Source organism: Delphinus delphis, chromosome 15 (assembly GCF_949987515.2).
Source record: "Delphinus delphis chromosome 15, mDelDel1.2, whole genome shotgun sequence".
NCBI lineage: Eukaryota > Metazoa > Chordata > Mammalia > Artiodactyla > Delphinidae > Delphinus > Delphinus delphis.
The window spans coordinates 65,815,371-65,842,701 of NC_082697.1; the positions used below are offsets into that span (position 1 = coordinate 65,815,371).

The following is a 27,331-nucleotide window of genomic DNA, read 5'->3' on the forward strand; positions in this document are numbered from 1 at the left end:
ACTCTGACACACAGCTCGGGTCCTGGGGAGGCACACTTTTTTCCCTCGCTTGACCTTGGGATCTGCTAGGCCCCATGCAACACCCCCACGTTAAGTGCATGCTGTCATAGCCCAGTCCTTCCCCTGTGCCCTGTCCCCAGAGCCACCCTACCTTGGCCATTCTCTGGTGTCTCAGAGCATAAGCACAGCCCTCTGGGAGGCCCTCAATGGGACAGGTGCCTAGCACTGGGTTCGGAGCCAGGAAAACACCCCCTTCCATGACAGCCTAGGTGGGGTAGGTCATGCTGATCTCGAGGGTATGGTGGCTTGAAGCAGGATCTCAGTTCCCTGACCGGGAATCAAACCCAGGCTGTGGCGGTGAAAGTGCTGAATCCCAACCACTAGACCACGAGGGCCGGTGGGATTGAAACAGGACCTCAGTCCTTGTCTTCTTTGAAGAAAGAATTCAGCAAAGAGACAGAAGTTAGTGAAGCAGATAAAGCGTTTTTTAGAAGAAAAGTCCATGCGGAAAGACACACAGATGGGCTCAGAGAGAGAGAGAGTCATGCTTTTGGGGTGGCTTGAATTGCTTATATGGCTGCAGTTCTCCGGGTTCCCTCTAGCCAATCACCTTGATTCATCTTGCTTTGTGCCCATATTTGGTCTGACTCAGGGTCCTACCCAATGTGCACAGGCATCTTTTAGCCAAGATAGATTCCAGCGTGAGAGTCTCTGAGAGGTTGGCAGGACATATTATGGGCTAGCGCCCCCTCCATTTCCTGACCCCTGAGGAACCGTTTTGTGCATGTGTAGTGCAGGAGGTCTCCTTGACCTCAAGAATGAAAAATGTGGTAGTCTTATCTTTTTACTCAGGCAGAGCTGAGCTTCTCTCTGCTCCTGCCTTTATCTTTTCCTTGAAATGTCAGCAGGAGACAAGCTCCAGCTGCTGAGCCTGGAGCCCGTCTACCTTCTACCTCAATGCCAGGGTCTGTTCACCCCGACTGCCTGTGGAGGTATCCATTGGAGTGCCAGAACTGTCTGGGAGCATGTGTGTGTGTGACTGTGGTTGTATAAGTCTGCATGTATGAACCTGTGTGTCTGAGTTTCTGTGTCTGTGAGCATCTCGATTGTGAACGTGAATTTCCCACTGCACAGCACTGAGACATTGAGTGTCTCTGTTTTTCTCTGTACGCATTTGTGTCTGCACCTTTGTCACTGAATGAATGTACGTTGGTTGGGCAAATCCGTGTGTGTGTGTGTCTCAGGGCATATGGGTCCGTGGAGTTGTGTCTGTGTTTATATGTGTGTGACTGTGCTGTGTGTGAAGTTGCTGTCCCTTTGGGTGTTCCTGATTGTATCTGTGTGTTTGTCTTCTTTTTGTGCCTGTGTGTATGTGGCTGTGTTCTGTGTCTATGTCTCTGCCTACATGTGTGTGTGTGTGTGTGTGTGTGTGCGTGTGTGCGCCTCCTTGGGGTGTGTGTGGGTCTGCCCTGGGGGGCTGTCTCACATGGCCCTGAGTATGTGTACTTGTGTGTGTATGTGTGTGTGTTCCCCCCAGGGTGTCCTTGCCTGCGTTGGTCTGTGTGTGAGCTGCCCATGAGCCCAACACCTGAGTCCCCAGGTGAGGCTGGGGGTGATTCTTTACCTGTGCGTCTCTGTGTTTGTGATGTCTGTATATTACCCTGTGAGTGTGTGTATCTGTGCACCTCAGAAGAGGGCAGCTGCAGAGGGGATCTCCCTCTCAGTGATCGCGCCCCCAGGAATGGGTGAGAAGGAGACAATATGCGCTTCTCTCACCCCCAGGCTCAGCCTCTTCTGCCTCTGCTCCTTCCAGCCTCTGGTGGTTCCATCTCAGGCCAGAAGGATGGATGGAGTGAAGGGTTAGTTCACAGGACCAAGGCCAGGGGGGTCAGAGGGCTCTGGATGGCAGAGGGCATTACACAGTATAAGGAGAGGTGTCTGGGGAGGACTCCTGGGTCCCTGGGAAGGGCTGGACGAGTCCTGCAGGGTTCCTGGGCCCCCAGAGGGCAGGTACTCACTCACCTGCACTGGTCCAGGCTGGGACCTGCAAGCAGCAACAGCAGCAGCATTATTGGTGGGACGAGAGGCAGTGGGTCCACTGGAGGGTGCAGGTGAGGGATGGTGTGGCAGGCAAGTGTCGTCACCAGGCTGGGCTGCCCTCCCCTCTTCTCCATTCCCCAGACACCACACTTGCCCTGCCTCCCGCCTCACCCCCAGTTGGGCAGAGGCAAGCCAGGCAGGAGCAGACCCCGGGGGCCACATGGACTGTTCCTCCTAGACCTCTATGTCCTGGTCGTCGACTGGGTCACAGAGTCTCCGGAACCAGGAGGGAGAATCAGGCCCTGGGGCAGTCTCTGATGGGGGTTGGGGGAATTACGAGGGACAGCATTTAGCACTGGATCTTTCCCAGAATAAACGCACAACAGACTCACTGTGGATGCTGAGTCAGTATTTAATTTGCTTCAGCCCCATTCTGAGCGCTCAGCTGGGCAATCTGAAAGGAACAGGGAACTTGGAGGAAGGATAGTGATTGATCTTAATTTAAAAGAACAAAAATGCCGGAATGTTGACACTCCTGGCTCTCTTTCAAGTCAACTCTCTCAGCGTTCCTCTCCTCACCCTCACCATCGTGAGGAACCTGAGGCCGCCAGGCATTTGGCCAACATCACACAGTGGTTTCTGAGTTTACTGCCAATTACATCTGACCAAACTCCTTCTTCCGGAGTTCACTTCTTTTTATCTTGCCAGTGATGGTTTTGGGCAGCTCTGAGACAAACTCCACCTGGTTGAGGATAAAGCAAACACATTCTGACTAAGTCCCCCCGTCATTTTCTATCAACCCTCAGCTCTCCTCCTTTGCCCTCTCACAGTCCCCCAGACAGGCTGGCGCCATGTGGGGGCCTTAATGGGGTCCACCATTTATGTCAGATTCTCCTCTGACCTCCTGAAGTTGGATGCAGCCCTTTGATGTACTTTGACCAGTGAAATATGAGAAGGAGTGAAGTGTGCCACATTTAACAGAAAAGGTGGGAGTCATTGAGACAGGCCACCCCTCTGTCCATCTCTTCTAGTGCTCTGGGAGGTACCTACATGGTGGCTGCTCCTTTATCCTGGTCCCAGGATGAGGGGATGTGGAGCAAAGGCTCCGGGAAAGCTATGGTGGACAAGTGGCGTGAGCAAGAAAGACACCGTCCTTGTTATAATCCACTGCAACTTTCGGACTGTTTGTTACCCACAGTAACATGTAGTCCTTCCTGACTGGTGCGCATCCTCTACTCTACTCTCGAAAAAGCATCAGATGCTAATGTTAGCAGCATGAACTCTGTTGTCAGATACACATGGGGTTGAATTCCAGCTTCTATTTACTCTAATCTCAGGCAACTTACTTTGAGTCTCTAAGCCTCAGTTTCCTCTCTGTAGACTGGGATGATTATCTCAGGTTGTGGAGAGGATTAAATGAAATAATAATGCATGTAAAGCATTGAGTCCAGGGCCTGGTACACACAGTAAATGCTCGATAAATGTTAGCTATATAGCTTTATAATATGTATTGATTGTAAACATTCAGACAATGCAGCAAAGTATTACTACAAAAGAAGGAAATTTTAACTTGTTTTTAAACATATCAGATAGCACTACGTATGTTATTTCTTAGCCTGCTTTTTTATCTCAATAATATATTATTATGATATTTTATGTTAAAAATCTGCATCATCAGTTTAAATTACAGAATAATATTAAATTCCATGAGTAATTTCATCATTTCTCTATTGCTGCACAGTTTTATAGCTTGTGCACAGCATTTAAAACAAACGAAGTTGAACAAAAAATATCAGAATGTATTACATGCTGTTAGGGTAAATATCATTTTGTTCTTTGTTGTTTGCTATGTATGTATATGGGTGTTGGGTTGCAATACAGAATCTATTTCTCACGACAGAATGTTTTTTAATAGCTTGGAAATTGCTGGTTTGGGTGTCTTTTTCAAATTTTGAAAGATTATAAATAACCTTCCTGGATATCCTTGGGCAATTGTCTGATTTTTTTCTTTAGGCTGACACTCCAGCAAAGGATGAGTTCCTGACACAGGATCAAGGTTCCATCCGATTCAGTGGGCTCCCTCACACCCCTAAGCTGAAATGCTTCTTCTGCAGAGAAAAATATTAGTGCTCTTGGCCTCTTAGGCTTCACCCCAGACACTGTATGAGACTTGAGGCAGTGGAGCCCCCAGAACCACTCACAGGGACCAGACCCCATCCATCTGCTCTCGCTCACCTTCCTTGGGTACTTGTACGGGGCTGTCACTGACTTCACATGCTGCTGCAGCTCCTTGGTGAGCTGGTCTCGATCATGGGACAGGAAGCTTGGGGTCAGGACAATGAAAGCCTTCACTACCTGCAGTGAAGAAGCAGAGTGGAGGCTCAGGGCGAGTGACAACCAAAGTATAGTTTAAGGAGTAAATGCCTGGGACTTCCCTGGAGGTCCAGTGGTTAAGACTCTGCACTCTCACCACAGGGGCCGCGGGTTCGATCCCTAGTCAGGGAACTAAGATCCTGCGTGCCATGCCACACTGCGCGACCAATAAATAAATAAATAGAAATTTAAAAATAAAGAGTAAATGTTTACTAAATTAATGGGAAAACAAACTGACAGCAGAGCCTTTGGAAATCCCGGGTTCAAATCTCAACGCTTCCAATTTCCACTCTTTGCCTTGGAATATTACTTAACCTATCTTAATCTCGATCTCCTTCTCTACGAAATGGGGAGAGGACAGGTTTATTCCTCATCAGGTTCACGTAAAGATTCCATGAGATAATACACATAAAACGTGAAGCCAGGGCTTCCCTGGTGGTGCAGTGGTTGAGAGTCCGCCTGCCGGTGCAGGGGACATAGGTTCGTGCCCTCTTACGGGAGGATCCCACATGCCGCGGAGCGGCTGGGCCCGTGAGCCATGGCCGCTGAGCCTGCGCGTCTGGAGCCTGTGCTCCGCAACGGGTGAGGCCACGGCAGTGAGAGGCCTGCGTACCGCCAAAAAAACACCAAAAACCAAAAAAAAAAAACCCGTGAAGCCTGTTTAAATGTATTTGTATTCCTATCATTGTTAACATCACCATTTTCACTATTATTTTAGGTAGAGTTCTGTGGGCATTTAAGAATAGTTAAGACCTTGTGGGCATTTAATAACGTTGGTAATTTATTAGTTTCCTATTATTATTTATGTCCTCATTTAACTTCTCACGGATTGTACATAGAAGGTGTTCAATAAACACTTGTTGAATCAAGGATGCATGCTCTGGAGCCAGAGTGCTCAATTTCCCACCACTTATTAGCTGTGTAATCCAGGCAAGTTATTTAACCTCTTTATGCCTCTGTTTCCTTCTCTGCAAAAAGGTATTAAAAGAGTCCTTAATTCATTGTGTTCTGTGAGGGATAAATGAGCTGACACCCAGTAAGAGCTGATTAACTGCTAGATGGCAGCAGCAGCAGCATTCACTATCAGCATCGTTTCAGTCACAGATGAGGCCACAGTGCCCCCTGCTGACCACATCGTGTAACTGCACATGCACATCAACCATGCCCTCGCTTCACCCTAGGTCCAAGGCTGGGTAGGTATGGCCGGGAAGTTTTCCCCTCACCTGCCTTCCCAGCCCCACGCCCAGCCACGATGACCTCCACGTCCCGTTCCTCACCTCCCCTCGAATCGGGTCCGGGCTGCTCACCACAGCGGACTCAGCCACCGCTGGGTGCTCTGCCAGGGCGTTCTCCACTTCTGCCGGCCCAATGCGGTACCTGCAGGACCAATGGTTCCTTCTGAGCCAATTCCCGGGCGAGGGTGACCCAGGCCCTCAGATCGCATCTTTTGGAGAGACACATCTTCCCTTGGCACGGAGGGTATCTGTCACAGGGCGCCAGGGCCTGTGTAATGGGACTGAAATGTGAAGTCCTGAACGTTCCATGCTAAGAAATACAAGGCTCAGGTGCCCCCCAGGTGAGAGAGGAGGTGAATGCTTCATCCTCCCAGAGCTCTGGGGCTTGGCTCAAGCTCAAGCAGCTTCCCCTGGCATGAAAACTCCTTAGCTTAAACATTTGTACAAATTTTACAGCCTGTTCCTCACTATATCAGCACTGGTTTTAGAAATTAAAAGCAACAAACTCAATTTTCCTGAAATTCCCAAGAAAACATGTTATTCTAGTGTAACGTGTCATTTTTTTTCTTTATAAATCATGTAAGAGTTAGGAACAACAGACTTGGAGTCAGACCGCCTTTGTTCAAATCTGGGCTGCACCATGTACTGTCTTTGAAACTTCAGGCAAAGTTTTTCACTGGTCACTGACTCCATTTGCTCATGTAAAATGGGCATAATCATGGGAATTCCCTGGCCATCCAGTGGTTAGGGCTACGTGCTCCCACTGCAGGGAGCACGGGTTCAATCCCCGCTCGGGGAACTGAGATCCTGCATGCCGCGCACTTGGGGCCTCCACACACATACCCTCCCCCCACAAAATAAAATAAAATAAAATAAAATGGGCATAATCACATCTACCTTACAGCATTGGGAGGTGGTTCGTATAAAGCTCTACAGAGAGTACGGTCACATAATACGTATTCCAGAAAGGTCAATTTTATTATTGTTTTTGTTGTTGTTATGTGCTTCTGTGACACGTGGTTCATTACAGGAGCACACAGAGTAAGCTCCCTCAACAAATAGGGCCCAAAGTCAAGTTTTCCTTCCCAGTGCCTCTAACTTGCATGATATCTTACTTTGGTTCAGAGTTAGGGTGAGAGTCCATCACCAAGGCATGAAGGAATGTCTGGGCATGCTACCTCCCACCAGGCTCGTGAGGGTGGTACCTTCTGGTTCAGCGTCAGCCACACCTACCCGGAGGCATTGATGACATCATCAGCTCTCCCCAGGAACCAGAAGTAGCCTTCTGCATCAATAGTTGCTCTGTCCCCACTGTTGTAAAAGTCCCCACACTCCACTTCGGCTGTCTTCACCGGGTTACTCTGCAAAGACAACGACACTCCTTTGTCAAAAACAGTGAGTTTATAGAGATGATGAGCTACAACAATGAGCTCGGATCTGGGTTTGAATCCTGCTTCTGGCTCTACCTGGCACCTGGGCATTTTTTATAATCTCTCTGAGTCTACTTTCATTACATGCAAGCACTCAATGCATGCCCGTGGTCGATTAGTGAACAATGTTCAACCAATTTTAAGAACAATATTTTTTTATTTATTTCATTTATTTATTTATTTTTGGCTGCGTTGGGTCTTCGTTGCTGCACGCTGGCTTTCTCTAGTTGCGGCGAGTGGGGATACTCTTCATTGCGGTTCACGGGCTTCTCATTGCGGCGGCTTCTCTTGTTGCGGAGCATGGGCTCTAGGTGTGCAAGCTTCAGTAGTGGCAGCATGTGGGCTCGGTAGTTGTGGCTCACGGGCTCTAGAGTGCAGGCTCAGTAGTTGTGGGACACAGGCTTAGCTGCTCCACGGCATGAGGGATCTTCCTGTACCAGGGATTGAACCCGTGTCCCCTGCATTGGCAGGCGGACTCTCAACCACTGTGCTACCAGGGATGTTCCCAGAACAATTTTTAGAAATAACAACTCACTTTTGTGTGCCACTCCAGTAAAATAAAATTACCCCTAGAGCATAACTCTATTTTATTCCCTGTTATAAGCTCTGCATTTACAGTGGCTGGACAGATGGGAGATGTCAATAAATGTTTGCTGAATGAATTTTCTTCCCAAAATATTACCTTACTTGAGCCTCACAGAAAGCCTATGAAGTTGGTATTCATTAAACTTTTAAGATAATTGTATATTTGCATGCAGTTATAAGAAATAATACAGAGAGATCTCATGTACCCTTTACCTAGTTTCTCCCAATGGTAACATCTTGAGAAAATATAGTTCTATATCATAACCAGGATATTGACATTGATACCATCCACCAATCTTATTCAGGTTTCCCCAGTTTTTTACTTGTACTCATGTGTGTGTGTGAGTGTATCTAGTTCTATGCCATTTTATCAAGTGTGTAGGTCCATGTATCTACCACCACAGTCAAGGTACAGAATAGTCCCATCATCACCAGGATCTCTCACGTTGCTTTTATAACCACATCCACCTCTCTCCTCTCCCTTCTTCCACCCCCCTTCCCATACCTAACCCCTTGGCAATGACTAACCTATTCAGCATTTTTATAATTTTGTCATTTTAATAATGTAACATAAATGGAATTATATAGTATATAACCTTTGGGACTGGCTCTTTTTTAAAACTCAGTATCATTCTCTGGGGATCCATCCACATTGCTGTCTTCATCAATAGTTTGGTCATATTTATTGCTGAACAGTATCTCACGTTACGGATGAGACACAGTTTAACCACTCACCCACTGAAGGGCGTCTGGGTAGTTTCATTTTTAACTATTATGCATAAAGCTGCTGTGAACCTTACAGATTTGTGTGAGGCTGGCATTTTTTAGCCCATTTTACAGAAGAGGAAACTGATGTTCAAGGAGGCACAATAACTCACTCAAACTCACTCAGCTGGGCAGAGGGAGGGTTGGCATTTGAATTTACAGCCTATGCATGTGACCACTAAGCACTGTATTGGGATTTATCTTCTTCTGGAACATGGAATAATTTTAAGAGGTTTCAGAAAAGAAATCTTTAAACATTAAATTACATCATTTTACAGTCCCATCCAATTGGTCTGATTATATTGAGATTCTCGGACATATTTTTAAAAGCTCTGGAACTACCAAGAGTAAGATAAGTTTCCATTTCAGAGCTTTTTTTGCCTTTAATTTTTAATTTTTACACAGTTTTAAAGGTAACTTTCCATTTAGAGTTATTACACCATTTCAGAACTTTTAGTGAAAATAGAAGTTAGCTAGAATTTAAGAAAATGTTTTGTGTGTGTTATAGTTACGGTTATAATTGCCTCCTGTTTCTGGGAAGAGATACTGTTTTCCACTTGAGATACCAGATCAAATTCTGTTTTAAACAAATGCTTTAAAGTAATAATTTGATTTAAAGGGAAAAATAATGTAAGTAATAATATACATGGTGCATGGATGTGGCAGAAAATAGTTGACGTGGACTTGAATGACTGAAATTTAGGAGACACCACATCAAAGGGTACAGAAAAAGTCCCACCCCCAATTCATGTACCATTTGAACTGCTGTCTGTCTCAGTGTACTCTGATACAGTTGACCTGACACATCCCTGTGGACATGTCTTCCCTGAAGGAAATGATATTTCTTGATGTCAATCATCTGAGGTAGGGTCAGAGATTGGAACCTTGCAGATGGGACTCCAACACTCAAGGAAGGAATTCCTTTGTCTCTCCGGGCCTGAACTTCTTGGAAGTAGATCTCAGAGCCATTGAAGAGCTCCTGAATGGTAGGAGAATAGTATCACATCTACCACACAGAGAGGGTCAGAGTCTACAGAGGCACCAAATTGAGTTCTTCACCTTGACTACTTTTAAAAAGTGCTACTGGTGGGTGATGTCAAGAAAACATGGCAAATGAGGAAGATTTAAGGTCTCATTTCCCCCAAAAAACCACAAAAAATGTACAAGAAGTTGAATTGACTATGTACAACATCTGGGAAAGAGTCAAAGGCTTAAAACAACCTTATAAATACCCAATCAAGAAAAAGCCATCTTAAAAATGGTACAAAGTTTTGTGACATTTTATTCACCCTTGCTCCAGCCTTTCTCCTGCATGGCAGTTTTGGTCTTGAGCAGATGGCAGCCCAGTTCCCAGTTCCCCTGCTCCAACCAGAGAGAGCAGAGAAGATCTCATTTGCAAATTATTGTACACACCTGTTTTAACCTGTCTCAGGATAATTGGAGGACTGGTGCAAGGCAGGCAGTTCATGTAACTCAGAATATAAGTGGGAAGAGCAATAGGAACTGTTCATAGGAGCTACCTGGAAGACTACAAAACTGAAAGATGCCTGAGGTAAGAAATTATGGGTGGAGATATACAATAGATCATCAAGGTCTGGAGGAGAAGCTGGGGTGAGATTCTTTCAAGAAATTAGGATATTCAAGACAGCTGTGCACATGGCGGTATTTAGAAAACCACGCGCATACCTGAGCAAGACGTGTGCTCACAAGAGTCCTAAGAAGACCTTAAGGTTTCACCTCAGACTGATCTCTAGGCTCAGAGCAAGCGGAGCTAAGTGGTGAAGGAGTAGCCCAGCACAGACCTAACTTGTACATTGGTTGTTCTCTCCTTTTTGTTGTTATTGGTATTTTTGTTTGTTTGACATCTTGACACTCAAGAAAATCTCTGTCAAAACATTAGCTGAACATGAGTTAAATGATCAGAAACTTCAGTGTGATCACACATGGCCAATAATTGTCGTTGCAAGAAGAGTTTGGAAACGTCTCAAAACAAACATACTGTTATAGGCTTCAACGGTCAACAAAACAAAACAAGAACAACAACAAAACCCCAGACACCCCAACCCCCAGGGAAGCAGGAGAATCTGATTTCCAGAGTTACCACATTGTAATAGTGAGAGGCCCAATATTCAACTAAAAATTACAAGACATACAATGAAACAGAAATCATGCCTCAGGACTTCCCTGGTGGTCCAGTAGTAAAGAATCCACCTTCCAATGCAGGAGAAACGGGTTCGATCCTTGGTCGGGGAACTAAGATCCCACATGCCGTGGGGCAACTAAGCCCACGAACCACAACTACTGAGTACGTTTGCCTCAACTAGGCAGCCCGCATGCTGCAAACTACAGAGCCCACACACTCTGGAGCCTATGCGCCACAACTAGAGAGAGAAAATCCACACACCACAACTAGAGAGAAGCTCACATGCTGCAACAAAAGATCCCGCATGCCACAACAATGATCCTGTGTATCGCAACTAAGACCCGACACAGCCAAAAGTAAAAAATAAATAAATAAAATAAATAAATATGTTTTAAAAATCATGCCTCATTCAAAGGAATGAAATTAATTGACAGAAACCATCCCTGAGGAAGCCCAGACATAAGACTTACTAGACAAACAGTTTAAATCAAGCTTGTTAAATGTGGTCACAGAGGTAAAGGAAGAAATGGACAAAGCACTACAAGAAGTCAGAAAAGTGACATGTGGACAAAATGAGAATATCAACAAAGAGATGGAAATTATGGAAAGGCACCAAACAGACGTTCTAGAAAAGGGCAATAACTAAAACAGAAAAATCACTGAAGTGTTTGGCAGCAGTTTAAAATAGGAATAAGAAAGAATCAGAGAGTTGAAGACAGAACAATAGAAGTTATTGGGTCTGAGGAGCAAACAGGAAAAAAATTGAAGAAAAGCAAACAGCGCCTAATGGACTTGCATGACACCATCGAGCAGACAAACATGTCCATTATGAGAGGAGGAAATGAGACAGAGAAAGGGACAGGAATAGTATTTGAAGATATAGGGGCAAAATCTTCTCAAATGTAATGAAACACATGAATTTACAAATACAAGAAGTTCAAAGAAATCCAATAAGATAATCCCAAGAGACCCACACCAGGATACATAAAAATCACAATATTGGAAGCCAAATAGAATCTTGAAAACAGCAAGAGAAGTGACTCATCACATACAAGGATCCTCAGTAAGATTATCAGCTGATTCTCACAGGAAACCTTGAAGGCCAGAAGTGGTGGGATTACATATTTAAAGTGTTGAAAGAAAAAAACCTATCTGTCAAGACTTCTCTATCCTGCCTTCAAAACGCTCCTTAAAAATGGGAGAAATTAAGATATTTTCAGATAAAAGCTGAGGGAGTTCATTACCACTAGACATGCCCTAGCAGATATGGTAAAGGGATTCCTACAGGTTAAAATGAAAAGACTCTAGACATGTGTCAAATCCATATAAAGATATCTTCGGAAAAGTTAAGTGTGTGGGCAAAAAAGCTTAGCTAACATCATTCTCACTGGTAAAAGACTGAAAGATTTTCTCTTAAGATCAGGAACAAGACAGGAGGGCCTGATCTCACCATTTCTACTCAACAAAGTATTGGAAGTTTACCCAGATCAATTAGGCAAGAAAAAGAAATGAGGCACCAAAATGAAACAGAATTAAAACTAGATCTGTTCACAGATAACATGATCTTACATGTACAAAACCCTAAAAAACTTTCTCTCACACACACAAATTGTTAGAGCTAATAAAGGAATTCAGCAAAGTTATAGGAAAGAAAATCAATGCACAAAACTTAAGGTGCAGTTCTATACTTTAACAATTAACAATCCAAAAAGAAAATTAAGAAAACATCAATAAGAATACAATACTAAGGATAAATTTAGTATAGAAGGTGAAAGACTTGTACACTGAAGATTAAAAATCACTGCTGAAAAAGAGAAAGAAGACATAAATAAATGGAAAAGCATCCCATATTCATTGATTTGAGACAATATTAAGGTGACAATGCTACCCAACATTATCTACAGATTCAATGCAATCCCTATAAAAATTTCAATGGTGTTTTTTCAGACATAGAAAAACCCATCCTAAAATTCACATAAAATCTCAAGGGATCCCAAAATGCAAACACAACCTTTAGAAAGGAGAAAAAAGTTGGAGGACTTAAACTCCTGATTTCAGAAACTTACTTCAAAGCTATAGCAAACAAAACAATGTGATACGTTCATAAAAAGAGACATACAGACCACTTGAAGAGCATAGAGAACCCAAAAAGTAACCCTCACATATACTGTCAATTAATTTTAGGCAAGGGTGCCAAGACTATTCAGTGGGAAAGACAGTCTTTTTAACAAATGGTGCTTGGAACCTTGGATGTCCACATGCGAAAGAATGAAGTTACCTTATATCATACACAAAAATTAATTCAAAATGGATCAAAAACTTAAATGTAAGAGCTGAGCTTATAAAACTCTTGGAAGAAAACACAGAGGAAAATCTTGCCTTGGATTTCACAATGATTTATTGAATATGATATCAAAAGCACAGGAAATAGAAGACAAATATTGAATACATAAAATGTTCACCAAATTTAAAAACTTTGTATGTCATAGGATACTATCAAGAAAGTGAAAAGACAACCCACTGAATGGGAGAAAATATTTGCAAAGCATATAATCTGCATATCTGATACGGTATTAATATCCAGCCTACATAAAGAACTCTTACAACTTAGAAACAACAACAACAGAAAAATGAACAACCCAATTAAAAATGGGCAAAGAACTTGAATAGACAATTCTCCGAAGATATACAAATGGCCAATATGAACATGAAAAGATGCTAGTCATTAGAGAAATGTCAATCAAAACCACAATGAGTTACCACTTCAAACCCATTAGAATGGCCATTATTAAAAATAAACTGAAAGGGGCTTCCCTGGTGGCGCAGTGGTTGAGAGTCTGCCTGCCGATGCAGGGGACACGGGTTCGTGCCCCGGTCCGCGAAGATCCCACATGCTGCGGAGCGGCTGGGCCCGCGACCCATGGCCGCTGAGCCTGCGCGTCCGGAGCCTGTGCTCCGCAGCGGGAGAGGCCACAACAGTGAGAGCCCCGCGTACCGCAAAAAAAAAAAAAATAAAAAAAAAAAATAAACTGAAAATAGCAAGTGAGTGTAAGGATATGAGGAAATGAAAAGCCTTGTGCATGTGGAAAACATGCATGGCAATTCCTCAAAAAGTTAAACAGAATTACCATATGATCTAGCAATTCCATTTCTGGGTATATAACCAAAAGAAGGGAAAGCAGGGACCCAAACAGTTACTTGCACAATCAGTGTTCATAGCAGCATTATTCACAAAGGCCAAAAGGTGGAAACAACCCAAATGTCCATCAAAACTTGGTATATACATACAATGGAATATTATTCAGTCTCAAAAGATGACAGTTTGCTAAAACATGGATGAACCTTGAAAACATGGTGCTAAGTGAAATAAGCCAGACACAAAAGGGCAAACGTTGTATGATTCCACTTATATGAGGTAACTAAAATAGGCAAGTTCTTAAAGACAAAAAGTACCATTAGAGGTTACCAGCTGCGGGGAGATGGGGACTAGGCAGCTGTTGTTTAATGGGAACAGAATTGCTTCTTGGGATGGAGGAAATTGTCTGCAGATGCATGGTGGTGACGGTTGTGCAATATTGTAAATTTTACTCAGTGCTACTGAACGGTATGCTCAGGAATGGTGAAAAGGGTAAATTTTATATCATATTTATATATAAACCTACAATAGAGTATAAGGAAACCTGCTGTAACTCTTCATCAGACAAACCCTAATTAGCAGGGTTTAGGTCATGCCTCAATAAAAAGAAAATAAAAGAACAGAATATAAGCCCACAAATCTCAATGGAAGAGTGACATGTCTCATTGCCATGAGAACGTGTGAAATGAGAGAAATCAGTGTGGCCATATGCCAAGACATCTTTGCTAAATAAAATATGTTATGTACAATTTTTTTAAGTCATGGCTTTGGACCATGCCAGTTCAATTTAACCAGAATCTCTGTGGTTGGATCCAAGTATTTAAAAAAACAGAATCCCTCAAATGATTCTAACGTGCAGGCAGTATTAAGAACTGCTGATCTAGATACCTGTTACTCTGTGTTCATTTTCCCTTTTATCCAACCTTTACACTGTGCTACTGAGAATTAAGGCTAAGGCTTGCATGATTGCTTCTGGACAATAGTACCACAGAGGGACAGGGCCCCACCCACCCACCCAAGGCCACAGTGTGAGCACAACAGTGACACCAGTGGCTGTGACTTTGTAGAAAGGAGATGGGGTCTGAGATCAATTTCAGGGTCTGTCTACCTTTCTACAGTCCATCTTGGAAGCTGAGGTTTTCCTCTTAGTGGCCACTGCTAGCTAGGGTTTGTCTGATGAAGAGTTACAGCAGGTTTCCTTATACTCTATTGTAGGTTTCTGTAGTCCCTGGATTTCTCATTTAGAGTTTGGGGTCCAAAACACACCACTTTGAATCCTAGGCCTGCCATTTATTCGACATGGGAAAGACACGTTAAGCTTCCAATCGGCAGTTTCTTCCTCTTTAAAGTGGGGATAATAGCACCCCTGGAGGCTCAGGGAGTATAATAGATTTGTTTGCACCCTGTTGGTAAGTGCGGTGGTATGATGTGAACCCAGTCAAAGCCAGCATTCTTAACCACAAGACATCAGTGGACCCCAAGTCTGGTGGTTCTGAAGCCAGGCTGTTTTCTACCCCAACAGTCAGCCCATAAGTGCCAGATGGGTTATGACAGAAAGGGATGTGGGAACACACTATGAGCTTTGAGATTAATTAGAACAGGTTTCATTGACTTGGAGTGAATAAAGGAAGAAGGAAGAAGTCTCAAGATGCAGAGTTGAGTCCAGTCCCTTGGCACCTACACAGCTCCCTGCAAGGATTCTTGGGCCGTGTGGGGGCAGATGGGGTGCCCTTACCTCATAGCACACGAAGACGCCTATGGGCCTGGTGGGCTTGATCCTGATGCCAATGTTTCCTTCAGTGTTGGGCGGCAGGATGTTGCCCTTGTCATCAATGATCTGGAGCAAGAGACCTGTGAATCCCACCCTGCAGGGATCCCCAACACTCCTGCCCCACCCAAACACTGCCTGGCTCATTCATGTGACACAGTGGGGGTAGTTGGGGGAGGGGGTTGTGGTAGAGGAGCCCTGTCAGAAAATAGAATAAAACTGTCAAAAGTCTTTGAAATCAGCAAATGGTGGAACCCAAGCCACGGGTCTATGTGTTTCATGCATATATAGACATCACAAATGTGTCTTCAAGCGAGAAACACGGATCAGGAAAAACTAAAGGCACCAGCAGTGGAGAGAGCTGCCTGTGCTACTGCAAGTACTCTTTCCCAGGCTCGGTGCATGAGGCCTCTGGCTGTCCTGGCAAGCTGCGCTCACGCCCAGGACATTGCAGTTCTCAACTGAAAACTCCCCAGGAAACTGGAGGAAAAGTAGGCGGAGAAGAGGAAGGGCAACCGGGAGGCATGACTGGTTCTGTCACCTCGTGTCACACAATGGTCCAACCCCAGCCGAGCACTAATGTCTGCCAATGTCTTTACCACCAGACCTGAACGTCGTAGGGTGGGATGGCCTTCCCCATGGAACCTGGCTTGATCTTCATCCCCCGGAGAGTGCCACAACTTATTCCCTGTTCACAAAAGAAGAGAACTGGGGTTGGCGAAGCGTCCAGGCTGATCACAAAAACACAGCATCCTTGCTTACAGATGTCATTTGATGCTGTGCAAAGAGCCCTCATGGGGAAGCTAGAAGCCATCGACCCCACTCTAGTCAGCAGACATTCACTGCACCTGACATGGACTGGGCCTGAGCCCAGTGCTGGGGCTACAGAGTCCAGTGGGAGAGGCCATGAAGAAACAGAGGAGTGAGCCCGGCTGTGGGCATGTAACATAGGGTGTGGAGTGTCCACTGTATGCCAGACATGTGTCCCTTTGCCGGGGAGGGCCATGAGTATATTTCACAACCATTTACTTGTAGCTGCCTCAACTGCTTCTCAGAGCTGTGCTGAGATTATTCAGATTGTTCACGTTGTTCCCCTACCCCCATGTCTTCCTGATGAACCTTATTCCTTCTTAATGGTTCTCTAAATTATCACTTTCCTAAAGTTAAGCGCTTTACACACAGAGAGACCAAGGTTTGAATCCTGAGTCCAACACTCACTAGCTATGTACCAAGTAATCCCCCTTGATCTCCTCCTCTGTCAAATGGGGGTAATTATAACATTATCGCTCAGAGTGCTTGTGAGTGTGTGCCAGGCACACACCAAGTATTCAGTAAACAACTACTACTAGCTATCATTCAGGCCCTAATCAAAGGAAGTTGGGAGATTCTCTTTCTGTGGTATTTTTCCCCACACTTGTATTCCTGCTTGTCTGTTTCCCTCAGTAGATAATGAGCATTCAGAGAATAGAGACTGTACCATCTATGTCTGCACCCCCAGCCTCTAAACACAATACCTACCTAAAAACAACAGTGACAACCATAGCTGCAATAGGGGTTAGACACTGTGGACAGAGCTTTGTATACTTTCTTTCTTTTACCTTATCATAACCTGGCAAGACTGGCATTATATTTCCATTTTGGAGATGGGGAAGCTAGACTCTGCAAGATTCAGTGATATGCCTACAGTCTCGAAGCCTATAACTGGCAAGGCTGAGATCGGAACTGGGGTCTGAGCTCCTGAGAGAGGAAGTACTTTCCCCTCTGCAATGTCACTGCTTACACTACAGGCACGTGGAAAATGTCACAGAAATGAGTGGACAGGTGTGAAAACGTTTGGAGAAATAAAGCACCATCCGGGTATCAGGGAGTATTCTGTTGTTATGAATAGTTGATGCAAAGGGACTAGTGTCATGGGTGTAGCATGTAGTTCTAACCTCACCCTCCCTGTCTGAATGCAAACTGAACCAGCAAGGACAGTCCTAGAGTCTTAACATTTCTCAATCCTGGAAGCAGACCCAGTAACTGATCATTTATTTGCAAAGTAATGTCAGAAAAGTATGTCAGTTGGAACTATAACGGCTATTTTGCTACAGGCCCTGAGAAGACAATCATACCTCTGTCAGCTAAAGGGATGATAGGGAAGTAGGGGAAAGTGGCTCTTGTCCAGCATCGGAAATGCATTGAAAATGTGTTAGAAGTGAGATACCTGCCCACACTATCATGGATAAAGTCCTTGAGCTTCAAGACATGCATTATTCTTTGAATGCCCTGCCCACCTGACTGGTCAGTGATCCTCTTTGGGATCACACTGTGTGTGTGTGTGTGTGTGTCTGTGTGTGTCTGTGTGTGTGTGTCTGTGCGTGTGTGTGTGTGTGGCATGTATATAGAAGATCTCTCCTCCTGCTAGTTTCTCACCATCAAAGCTGTGTGCTCTCCTCATAAACACCCAGAAATGAACTAGTGAACTTCCGGGGCTAGCTCCGGCCTGCTCCTGTGGTTGCTGCCTAGGAAGGGACGGTGAAGTAGACAGGACTTGCAGTGGTGGCTTCCATGTCTCTGGAGAGTGCCTTCTATGCCAGTGCCCCTCCTGGGCTCCCTTAATTATAACTAATTATCACAGGTACAGTGGCACCATGCCCTTAGACCCCTTTGTAAGTTTTGTCCAATAGCTTTCAGCACATGGGTCTTTTGACAAGTTGACGAGCTGCAACTGTCTTTTCTGCAAATTTATTTGGGACAAATAAGCCTAGAGCTCTGGAGCCTCCCACTGGCTTTGAGCAATGCTGTGTGCTCTGCACACACTCATAGCAGGATTCAGCTCATCTGCTGGGCTCAATGGACGAGCACATCCTGACTGGCCCAGAGGGACCCTTCACCTACCGTTTCTGACTGTCCGTAGGCCTGGTAGAGCAGAACGCCTGTCTGTCTTCTCCACAGCTCTTGCTCCTCGGGCAGCAGGGCCTCCCCACCAGTACAGCAGTGCTCCAGGGTGGGGAACCTGAGGCTGAGGGGAAGGCAAGATGTCAACAGAGCCTCTGCAGATTGGGCTTGGGCGCTCTGCCCCAGGCCCAGGGAGAGCTCAGAGCATTGTCATCTGGATCATTCATCCTTCTGCTTCTTCGCTTTCTTACTTGCCTTCTGGGCATTTTCCTGGTGGTCAAGTCCAAGTGGAATCATTTCCTGTGGTACCTGTTAACTCACCTGGCAGGGGTAGGTGGTGGTGGTGGTGAGGCTAATGGGTTAAATCAGGGAGATCAGGACTGAATAAGGATGTTGATGTAACAAGAGGGAGAAGTGTGCTTGGAACACATTCTAAGCATTCTATGTGGCTAAGAGGGATATTTTTATAAACCATAAGGGCTAAGGGATAAGACCCCAAGGATATGCTAGGATGGTAATAGAACTGTACCGCCTTCTGGGAAGAGTGGGCTTATGTGAACTGAAGGCCTTTTGTGTTTCTGGCTGGAGAACGCAAATTAGGGGTTGGAAATGAATTGCTCGGGACATCAAGGAAGACCAGGATTCATGTAAGTAAAGAGAAGAAGGATCACAGGTAACAGCCCTGAGAGCAGGAATTTGGGAGAGAACAGAAAAGTCTGCTGTGAATATTTGCAGTAGTTTGCTAGGTACGTTGTGCGATGTAAATCCTCTCATCTATTTTCCCCATGAAGATTTCCATAAATAATACAAAAACCATCACAAAATAATGATGGATTCCCTGAAGGAAATGGGTAGAAGTGATTGGGGTCTTAGTACCACTTTGCACGGGGCTGAGCTGAGTCAGCTCGTAGGGATGAGGGAGGTGGCAGAATCCCTTGTCACCCTCTCCTCATATATACAGAGCCTGTAGTGATGGACAGCAGGGCTGGCTTCATTGAGGGTATGTTCCTCATTCTTCTTGAGCTTTATCCAAAGTACATAAAATGGGCAGAGTCTCCAATAGAGGCAATATTCATGCCCTGGTTGGATGTGTATGGGGTTTGTTCACCATCTCAAGAACGTGGCAACAAGTAGCTGTAATTTGAGCTTTGAAATATAGTTGGAAACATAATTCTGTCAGATTGAGGGTTCATGAATAAAATCAAGCTGTATTTCAGTTATCTTCATAAATTGAACTCCTTGGTATTTTAAGTCTCTTATGTCTAAAACATGTTAGCTCTGATTCTGAAGTAGCCATTTCAATTTCAGAGTCGCTAAAAGATACATAAACAACCATAAGGTTCAAAGAGCAGATTTCAGGTGAGCTAAAAATTAATCCACAAACACGGGGAAATGCAAAAATAAAATGACAGTGTGATACTACATGCCCATCAGATTGGCAAAAATTAAAACTTGGACAAAAACAAATATTGTCAGAGATGTGGAACAATGGAAATGCTCCTACCCTGCTACCTTGGTTAGGATGAGCATACCTTGGTTCAAAACTTTGGAAAATAAGGTAGTAGGGTGCAATGTCAGTGTGACCTAGCAATTCCTCTCCCAGAGAAGATCTACAGCAATGTGTGTTTACGTGTTTATGTACATGTTCAAAAATTCAATGCAGCATTAATCATCAATAGTCCCAAACTGAAAACTACCCAAATGCCCAATAATAGAACTGAGTTAAAATGTGCTACTTTCATAAAATGTAATGTTATACAGCAATGAAAATTAACTCCAGCATTATTTAACAACACGGACAGTTCTTAGAAACATAATGTTGAAAAAAGAAGTCAGATATTATGGAATAATGTATGATTGCATGAAGTTCAAAAGCAAGTAAAGTAGAATAATTTGTCTAGGGATATTTCCTGTGTAAACTATGAGGGAAAATGAGGAAATGAACCATAAAAGCCAAGACAGTGGATTCCTTCAGTGGAGATGGAGAGGCATGAGGCGGTCTCTGGGGACACTGGCCATGTCCTATTTTTGGGCCTTCGGTGAGCAGTTACATAGCTGTTTTATTTTCAACAATTCATTAATCTGTAAATGTATATATTATATAGTTTTCTGTATGTTTACTTGACAACAAAAATGTTTATAAAAGTAAAAACCCACAATGATGCAAGGCTCACTCAGTGTTTCGTTTGGTTCTCTGAATCCTGTTTAAAGAACCAATTAGATTAGCTGCTAAATATCACCACCAACATTTACCCCCCACCACACACACACACAGTATCCTCAAAGAACCATAGCTAAAATCAGTCAGACCACAGTGCATCAGATTACTTAAAATCCTACCCGAAGAGTCCTGTTACCAACCGCAACCACATCTACCATACCTGGTGGAATTCTGCTGCAGAATCATTCGAAATACAGAGGGCGCAGCAAAGCACTGGGTAATAGGGTATTTGAATAATGTCTAGAAAGTTAGGAGAGAAAAAATTTTATTTTTGCAATTAAGATTTAAAACATAGATTTGTTATTAGCATTTTAATTCTGACCTCTCCTCTAGGAGAGCCCATTTATTCATCTGTTAATTCTTTCAGTATACCTAAATCGAGCATGAATTCCGTACATGGCATGTGTCAGGTACTATTGGAGCAACACAAGAAAGTCTAAGTTGAGGGGATGGGTAGGGAGGGAATGAAGGGAAAGTTTTGTTTTGTGAATTTGAATGGTAAATTTTTAATTTAACATTTTTCATTTTAGTCACTATCTCCCATCTTCAATAGGAGAGACTGAAACCAAGTAAGTTAAAAAGTTTATTTTTAAAAATTCACGAAAGTAATAATTGTAAAGTAAATTAAACAACTGAACTTTCAAATGCAGGGTTTGGGGTAAATTTGTAGACTCAGTTCTTTGAAATAATTCAAGCTTAAAATACACTGAGACTGTGGGGACACCCCTTGTAGGGGAAGGAGAATTAGACCTGGTGGGGGAAGGAGAGAGGTGGATTCATTGTGGTTTGTGCAGTTTTATGCCTCAGAGACCGGCAGGATGCAGGCAGAAAATAATGACGGAGAGGCAGATGTTGACATAGGGGCAGGGAATGAGAAGTGGGAGGTACAGTTTCAGGTGCTGGAGGGATGAGCAGATGAACTTAACCAACCAGCAGAAAAACAGGCGGAAACTAGCCTGGAGGGAGGACTGGACAGTTTTGAGAGCCACCCGAGTGGACGTACCTGCTGGAGAAATGGAAGTACAGGAAGCTGCTTAGAGGGGAGGGAAAGTTGAGGGCAGAGCCTTGGATGACTATGGTGTTCAGGGGTGAGCTGGGGGAACAGGCGGTAGCTGTAGCAAGTGGAGAATGTTCTGTGGAGCAATCTGACCTTAAGGGAGGAGAGACGGGGCTGGTCCGAGGTGTACCAGGGTGAAGGGCAGGTGTTCTTAGGATGAGGAACTTTGAATATGTTTATGGACTGAGGGAGTAGAGTCAATGAAAAATGACAGATTTCAAATACAGGAGAAAAGGTTTAATGAGTTAAAGATTAATAGAGAGGGGCTCCAAACACAAGGGCAGGGAAAAGAACAGGATCGGCAGCAGGTATCGGGAGGGAGTTGGACGTTGAGAGGTGAAGGGGCAGGTCTGCCTCTGAGACAGAAAGCAGGGGAGTGAGCGGAGACACAAAGACAATTTTTAAGTGAAGAGAAATATGCTGAAGGAGTTCACGCAGGTGACCTCAGTTATTATCATGGTGTATGCATCCCACTTACTGAGTGTTCTCTCTGGGCTAGTCTCAGGGCTAAGCACTTTACACACCTTTCCTATGTCGTCTCATTAATATTCCCAACAATTTTGTGGAAATAGTAACCATTAAGACTCTCATTTTACAGATAAGGAAACTGAAGCTCAGAGTGGTAAGCAAACCACTAATAAATGTCAATCATGGGATACGAAACTAGATCTGTCATATTCCAAGGCCTTTGTTTCTAAATATGTCATTAAATTGAGTAGCCACACAAATACAACATTCACACACCAGCTACCTGGCCCTGGTAGAGCCAGGATCCAGGATCCAGGAGACCTGAGCTTGTTCTGTTTGCTTTCATTTCTCAAAATGTATATTCTGGTTCCCAGGTCCACAAAGTCTGATCCATAGGTCTAGGGAAAGGTTTGGAATATGTGTTTTCTTCAAAGTTACCTCTTGATGTAATTCTGATACGATGATTGATTCAGTGCTTCACACTTTGAGAAACCCAGAGCCAGGGTTATATTATGCTAAGAGTTATACTAAGAGGCTTCTTTGCTAATCAAGTATTTTCTCAGTTGGATCCAGTTTTTGAACTCGAAATGAGTTTTTTCTGGGAGTTTGTTGATATCGAAAGGTTCGTCTTCTTACCTGTACAATGACCTTGGGGTCAAACTGGGGCAGATGATGGACAAAGACTGTAGACCCCGCTGTCCATGGTTCAAGCAGGGACCCCAGGAAAGCCAGAACCCAGCCTGTGTCTGACAGGCACCAGAGGACATCAGACGTCTTCAGCTGCAGTAATTTCCTGCTAACTCCAAAATACAGTTAGCCTCAGATACTATTCTGACTACTATACTATCCTTCCCTTCTCTCCACCCGCATTCCTCCAGGATTTTGCTACTCAGTTGTTATCATTAGCACAGATACCAACTATCTACAAAAAGCCTTCTCTGTCCCCCTGGTCTGGTTAATAAGGTACAAAGTATATAGAACGTGGTCTGGTTTGAATATTACTAGTTGGGGGATGGAGAGAAGGGAGAAGAGTTTGGTTTAAAATTGATTAAATGGTTAATCCAGTTTCAGCCTCTATGTTTGTTCCAGGTTAGGGCAGTGGCTTGGTGTGGCTTAGTTCCAGGTATTATTTTTCCCTAACAGTTCATGACTGGGAAACTCTATGCCGGATTTGTCCACAATCAAGGAGAGGAGAGGACCTGTCACGTAAGGTCACATTGCTGGAGCATTTTATCTTTCCCCACCAAACCCTGGAACTACTGACAGGGACACAGGGGCTTGTCATTTGTGTGGTTTGCAGAATGCCTGCTGTTTCCACCCACATCTCCTCCATGCCTCCTGTAAAGGTGCTCAGGCAGGACCCAAATGTGCCTCCTTTGTCATTCAGATGCCTCTGTCAGCCTATACTTCTCATACCCTTAGGGGTCTGAACCAAAGAGAGCAGAAAGCATACAGCACGGGGTCAATTCCACCAAGAGTTCCTTTCCCAGCACGTACACATATACAAACACACTTCACCCCAGATCTGTGGCCCAGCTTCTAAGCTGGTGCCCTCTCTCCTACCATGAAGGGAAGAAGGATCGCAAAGCAAGTCCATGGCTGTGCTTTGCCATCTTGGGGAAGCCTGTGGTCCCACTGGTGAAGAAGATGGCCATTGGGTCCAGGGTCTTTGACTTAATACAGGTGTGAACTGGGGATTCTGATCTGCAAAGGGATTCAATACAAAAGGACAGAAGTCATGTTTCCTGTTTTTCCATCCTCTGGGGAAGCAAAAGAAGCAATATGAGTCTTGGAGTCAGAAAACTGGGGTTTGCAACTCCCAGTATTAGGCACCAAACAAAGTTTATGGGTGACTTGGATAGGTGGACTGACATTTCGTCATTTTAAAAAGTGGGGAAAATATGATGGATTATTTTTACTTTAATAAACATTGAAATAGTATTTCCAATGATTCCACACAATGCTCTAAATGATTTACAAATAAGAACTCATTCAATCTTCAGAGCAACCCTAAGAGGCAAGTACTGCTTTTATGCCCATTTTGTAGATGAGGGAACTGAGGCTCAGAGAGGTTAGGTAACTTACCTGAAGACATATAGCCAGCAAGTTGCAGAGCCAGGATTCAAACTCAGACAGTGCGATCCATATACTATGCTTTTAGTCACACTGCTAACCTTGTATTTTACACAGACTAGCTTCACGGGAATTTAACCTCATAAACTTGGTGTTGAAGGGTGGGAAAGAGAAAGCTAGGGAGAACGACAGTGTAAGGAATATATACATGTACATCTGCCCTAGCATGAGCTACAGGTGGAAGGTAGAATTCGTAGCTCCCTCCGTCGGCCTCGGTTCTTGGGGAGCTTCTCCTTGGCCGAGAGTCTCTTTCTCGGGCCTATTACAATGGTAAATGCAAGCTTCCTACAGTACTCAGGCAGAGAGGCTGCAAGCAATCCCAGTGCTGGAGGGAGCCCTGGCTCTTGTGGAGAAATGATACCATACTGAGTCTGGGAAATTTAGGCGAGTTTTAATGAGTATTCTTTGTTTAAGCTATTTTAATCTAATTCTCCGACTTTAGAATCTAGCATAAGATGTGATTTCACTGTAATATTTGCCCTTGGGGGTTGAAGTAAAGAGCTTTAAAAACTGTGGAATTACTTCAAGAAAACAAATCCAGCATGGTTTGTGTGTGATATGAAAAATGCCTGAAGACTTGCAGAATCAGAGTTTTGGAGGTGGAGGGGTCTTTCTTACCTTTAGCACTTCCCTAACTTTTCCTTCAAGGCGTCCCTATAGACACCCACCCCCTAGGACATGGAAAGTGTTTGCTCCCAAAGCTGCCTGTCATTTTTTCCTCAGTACCATGTTTTACTGTAAAAATTCATCTTAACCTTTTGTTCAACTTCTTTAGTTGCTAATTATTTACATAAAAATAATATTCAGATTCCCCACCTACAAGGAACATGCAACATAATAACCCTCTGACTTTACACATCTCCTTTGCACAGTGGTGATTATATTTTCGTGAGAGAGCCATAGAAGTTCAATTTCCTCATTTAATACATAAAACAATTGCAGCCAAGAGAGGAGTAGGAACTAGCCCAAGGTTGCACAGCAAATCAGTGACATAGCTGTGAAGAGAAGCTCAGACCTGGTGAGCTTCCTCCCACTGGCTGCTTCTGTACCAGCACTAGGAAGTGAGTGGCTTTCTCCTGCCACTCCTCAGAAAGCACATTCATCAGACCAGAAACTCACCTCATCAGTGATCGGAAGTCCAGCCACCCTTTACGGCTGTGGTCAGACACCAGGAGCTTGGTTTTCAGAGCAGGACACTCAGAAGCCACAGAATCCACCTCTGGGGCAAGGGTATCTGTGGTCACGATGCCCTTGGCTTTAGACACTTGTAGTCGGTAGAGAATGTCCTTGGCCTTCATCTGGGTGGTCCCTGGCATGAAGACGATCCCTAGGGATGAGAAAGAAACTGCCTGTTCTGGTATCTCTTTCACAGCCTCACATCCTTGGCTGTCAGATCTGGTTTATCTGCACAGACATCCCCTAACTTCTTGGCATGCAAAGTATGGTCCACAGCATCAACACCCCCTAAGACACAGAATCTCACCCCCCACCCCAAACTTACTGAATCAGAATCTGCATTTTAACAAGGTCTCCAAGGGATTTCTATGCACATTAAAATTGGAAAAGCCTGCCCTAATAATTTCTACTCTAAATGGATCTAGCCAGTAGACAGGTGAGTCCCTCTCCATACAAATTTACACAGGATCTGGGAAAGATACAAGTAGGACAGTGTCCCTGACTCTGCCTCCCTGCCCCCATTTTTCTCCTCTCACTTCCTTCTCTGTCATCGTGAATCTCTTGTCATCTGTTGTCATCATTCCTTGTGTCATCTTGAATTTCCTCTCTTTCCTTCGTTCGTCATACCCACAGTTAACTGCAATGTCCTTTGAACTTTTCTACTTTCCCTTCCATCTTCCATCACCAACAATTAGCTCAAGTCTTGTGTGCCCCTATTGCATTCTAATTTCTCCACCAGATGCCCTGTCCTGAATCTTCCTACTACCCACCTTCCATATTATTAGCCTGCTTAGTTCCACAGAGCACTGACTTTTTCCCCTCCACATTTCTTCTCCCCACTAACACCTGGACCCTGTCTCCAGGAAAACACCACACTCCCCATCCTGACTCTGAGGGCACTGCTCACTCTCCATCTTTCTCTCGCACAACTCTATTCTCTATTTCAAGATGACCATTCTTCGTATAGGCTACTCCTGACTCTAAGCATTTCCATGTGCTATGACCATTCTTGGAATTTCCGTCCTTTGCTTCTACTCCTCTTTAATTCTTCTTATCCCAGAGGTCTCAAGTCATGTCTTGGGTTTCTCATGGACCATCTCTTCACTATACAGATGGCATGACTTCTCTATACTCCCTCAGCCACTGCTGTTAATTCTTGATCTTGACGGATTAATCAACTATTTGTGAGAAAACATGAGACGGAGAATATGTGACCAAGAGCACGACATATTGTTGTATGAGCATGCATTATAGAACAACTGAAGTGATTCGAAAAAGAATCCATGAGTCCCATACTGATTATATAGATTAATGCATAGATAAGCAATTAAAAGGGAAAGGAAAATCTCTATAGAAGAATGCCAACTAATAAATGTAGAGGGAATGATATAAATAGAAAATCCTAATAAAAGACCACCATTAAAATATTCAATTCAGTCAAGAATCATCAGTGGATTGTCAAACCATAAGGTGAAAGACAGTTGGGGAACAGGATATTCACACAGTCCCATAAATATTATACGACAGATTACTTACTAACTACAAAAGGAAAAGGTACCTCTACAAAGGTGGATACTACCTTTCTAAAGTGATAATATCAATGATATTAGGGCAAACCAACTTTATATATCCCCAATGTGAGGCACCAAGGAAGACACAATGTTGCCCTTCTAGTGCCTGGGCTAAAAATGTCTAATCTGAAGATAATCATGAAGAAGGAGTCAGAAATACACATTTTGATGGGCCTTCTGCAAAACAACTGGCTTAGACGCTTCAAAATTGTCAGCATCATGTAGACAGTGTAGAACGTAGAGAAACATTCTAGATTAAAGGAGATGGGGGAGATATAACAACTATGTGCAATGCATTAGATTTTTGATTTAAACCAAATAAATGCTATAAAGGACATTATTGGGACAAT

General features: G+C 43.9%; 1 protein-coding gene across 2 annotated transcripts in view; it reads right to left on the reverse strand.

Annotated features, from left to right (window-relative positions):
• Positions 1-2,417: 2,417 nt before the first annotated feature.
• The window catches only part of LOC132438051 (acyl-coenzyme A synthetase ACSM1, mitochondrial), a 38,254-nt gene continuing 13,340 nt past the window's right edge, over positions 2,418-27,331 (reverse strand). For both annotated transcript variants that reach the window (XM_060031849.1, XM_060031850.1), the window contains exons 4-14: positions 25,354-25,561; positions 23,665-23,805; positions 22,738-22,897; positions 20,737-20,816; positions 18,356-18,479; positions 16,083-16,163; positions 15,443-15,544; positions 6,882-7,009; positions 5,691-5,790; positions 4,276-4,395; positions 2,418-2,782 (exon numbers count right to left, since the gene is read on the reverse strand). In XM_060031849.1, coding sequence (XP_059887832.1) covers positions 2,696-2,782; positions 4,276-4,395; positions 5,691-5,790; positions 6,882-7,009; positions 15,443-15,544; positions 16,083-16,163; positions 18,356-18,479; positions 20,737-20,816; positions 22,738-22,897; positions 23,665-23,805; positions 25,354-25,561 — 1,331 coding nt within the window. In that variant the 3' untranslated portion in view covers positions 2,418-2,695. The remainder of the gene's footprint in view (positions 2,783-4,275; positions 4,396-5,690; positions 5,791-6,881; positions 7,010-15,442; positions 15,545-16,082; positions 16,164-18,355; positions 18,480-20,736; positions 20,817-22,737; positions 22,898-23,664; positions 23,806-25,353; positions 25,562-27,331) is intronic.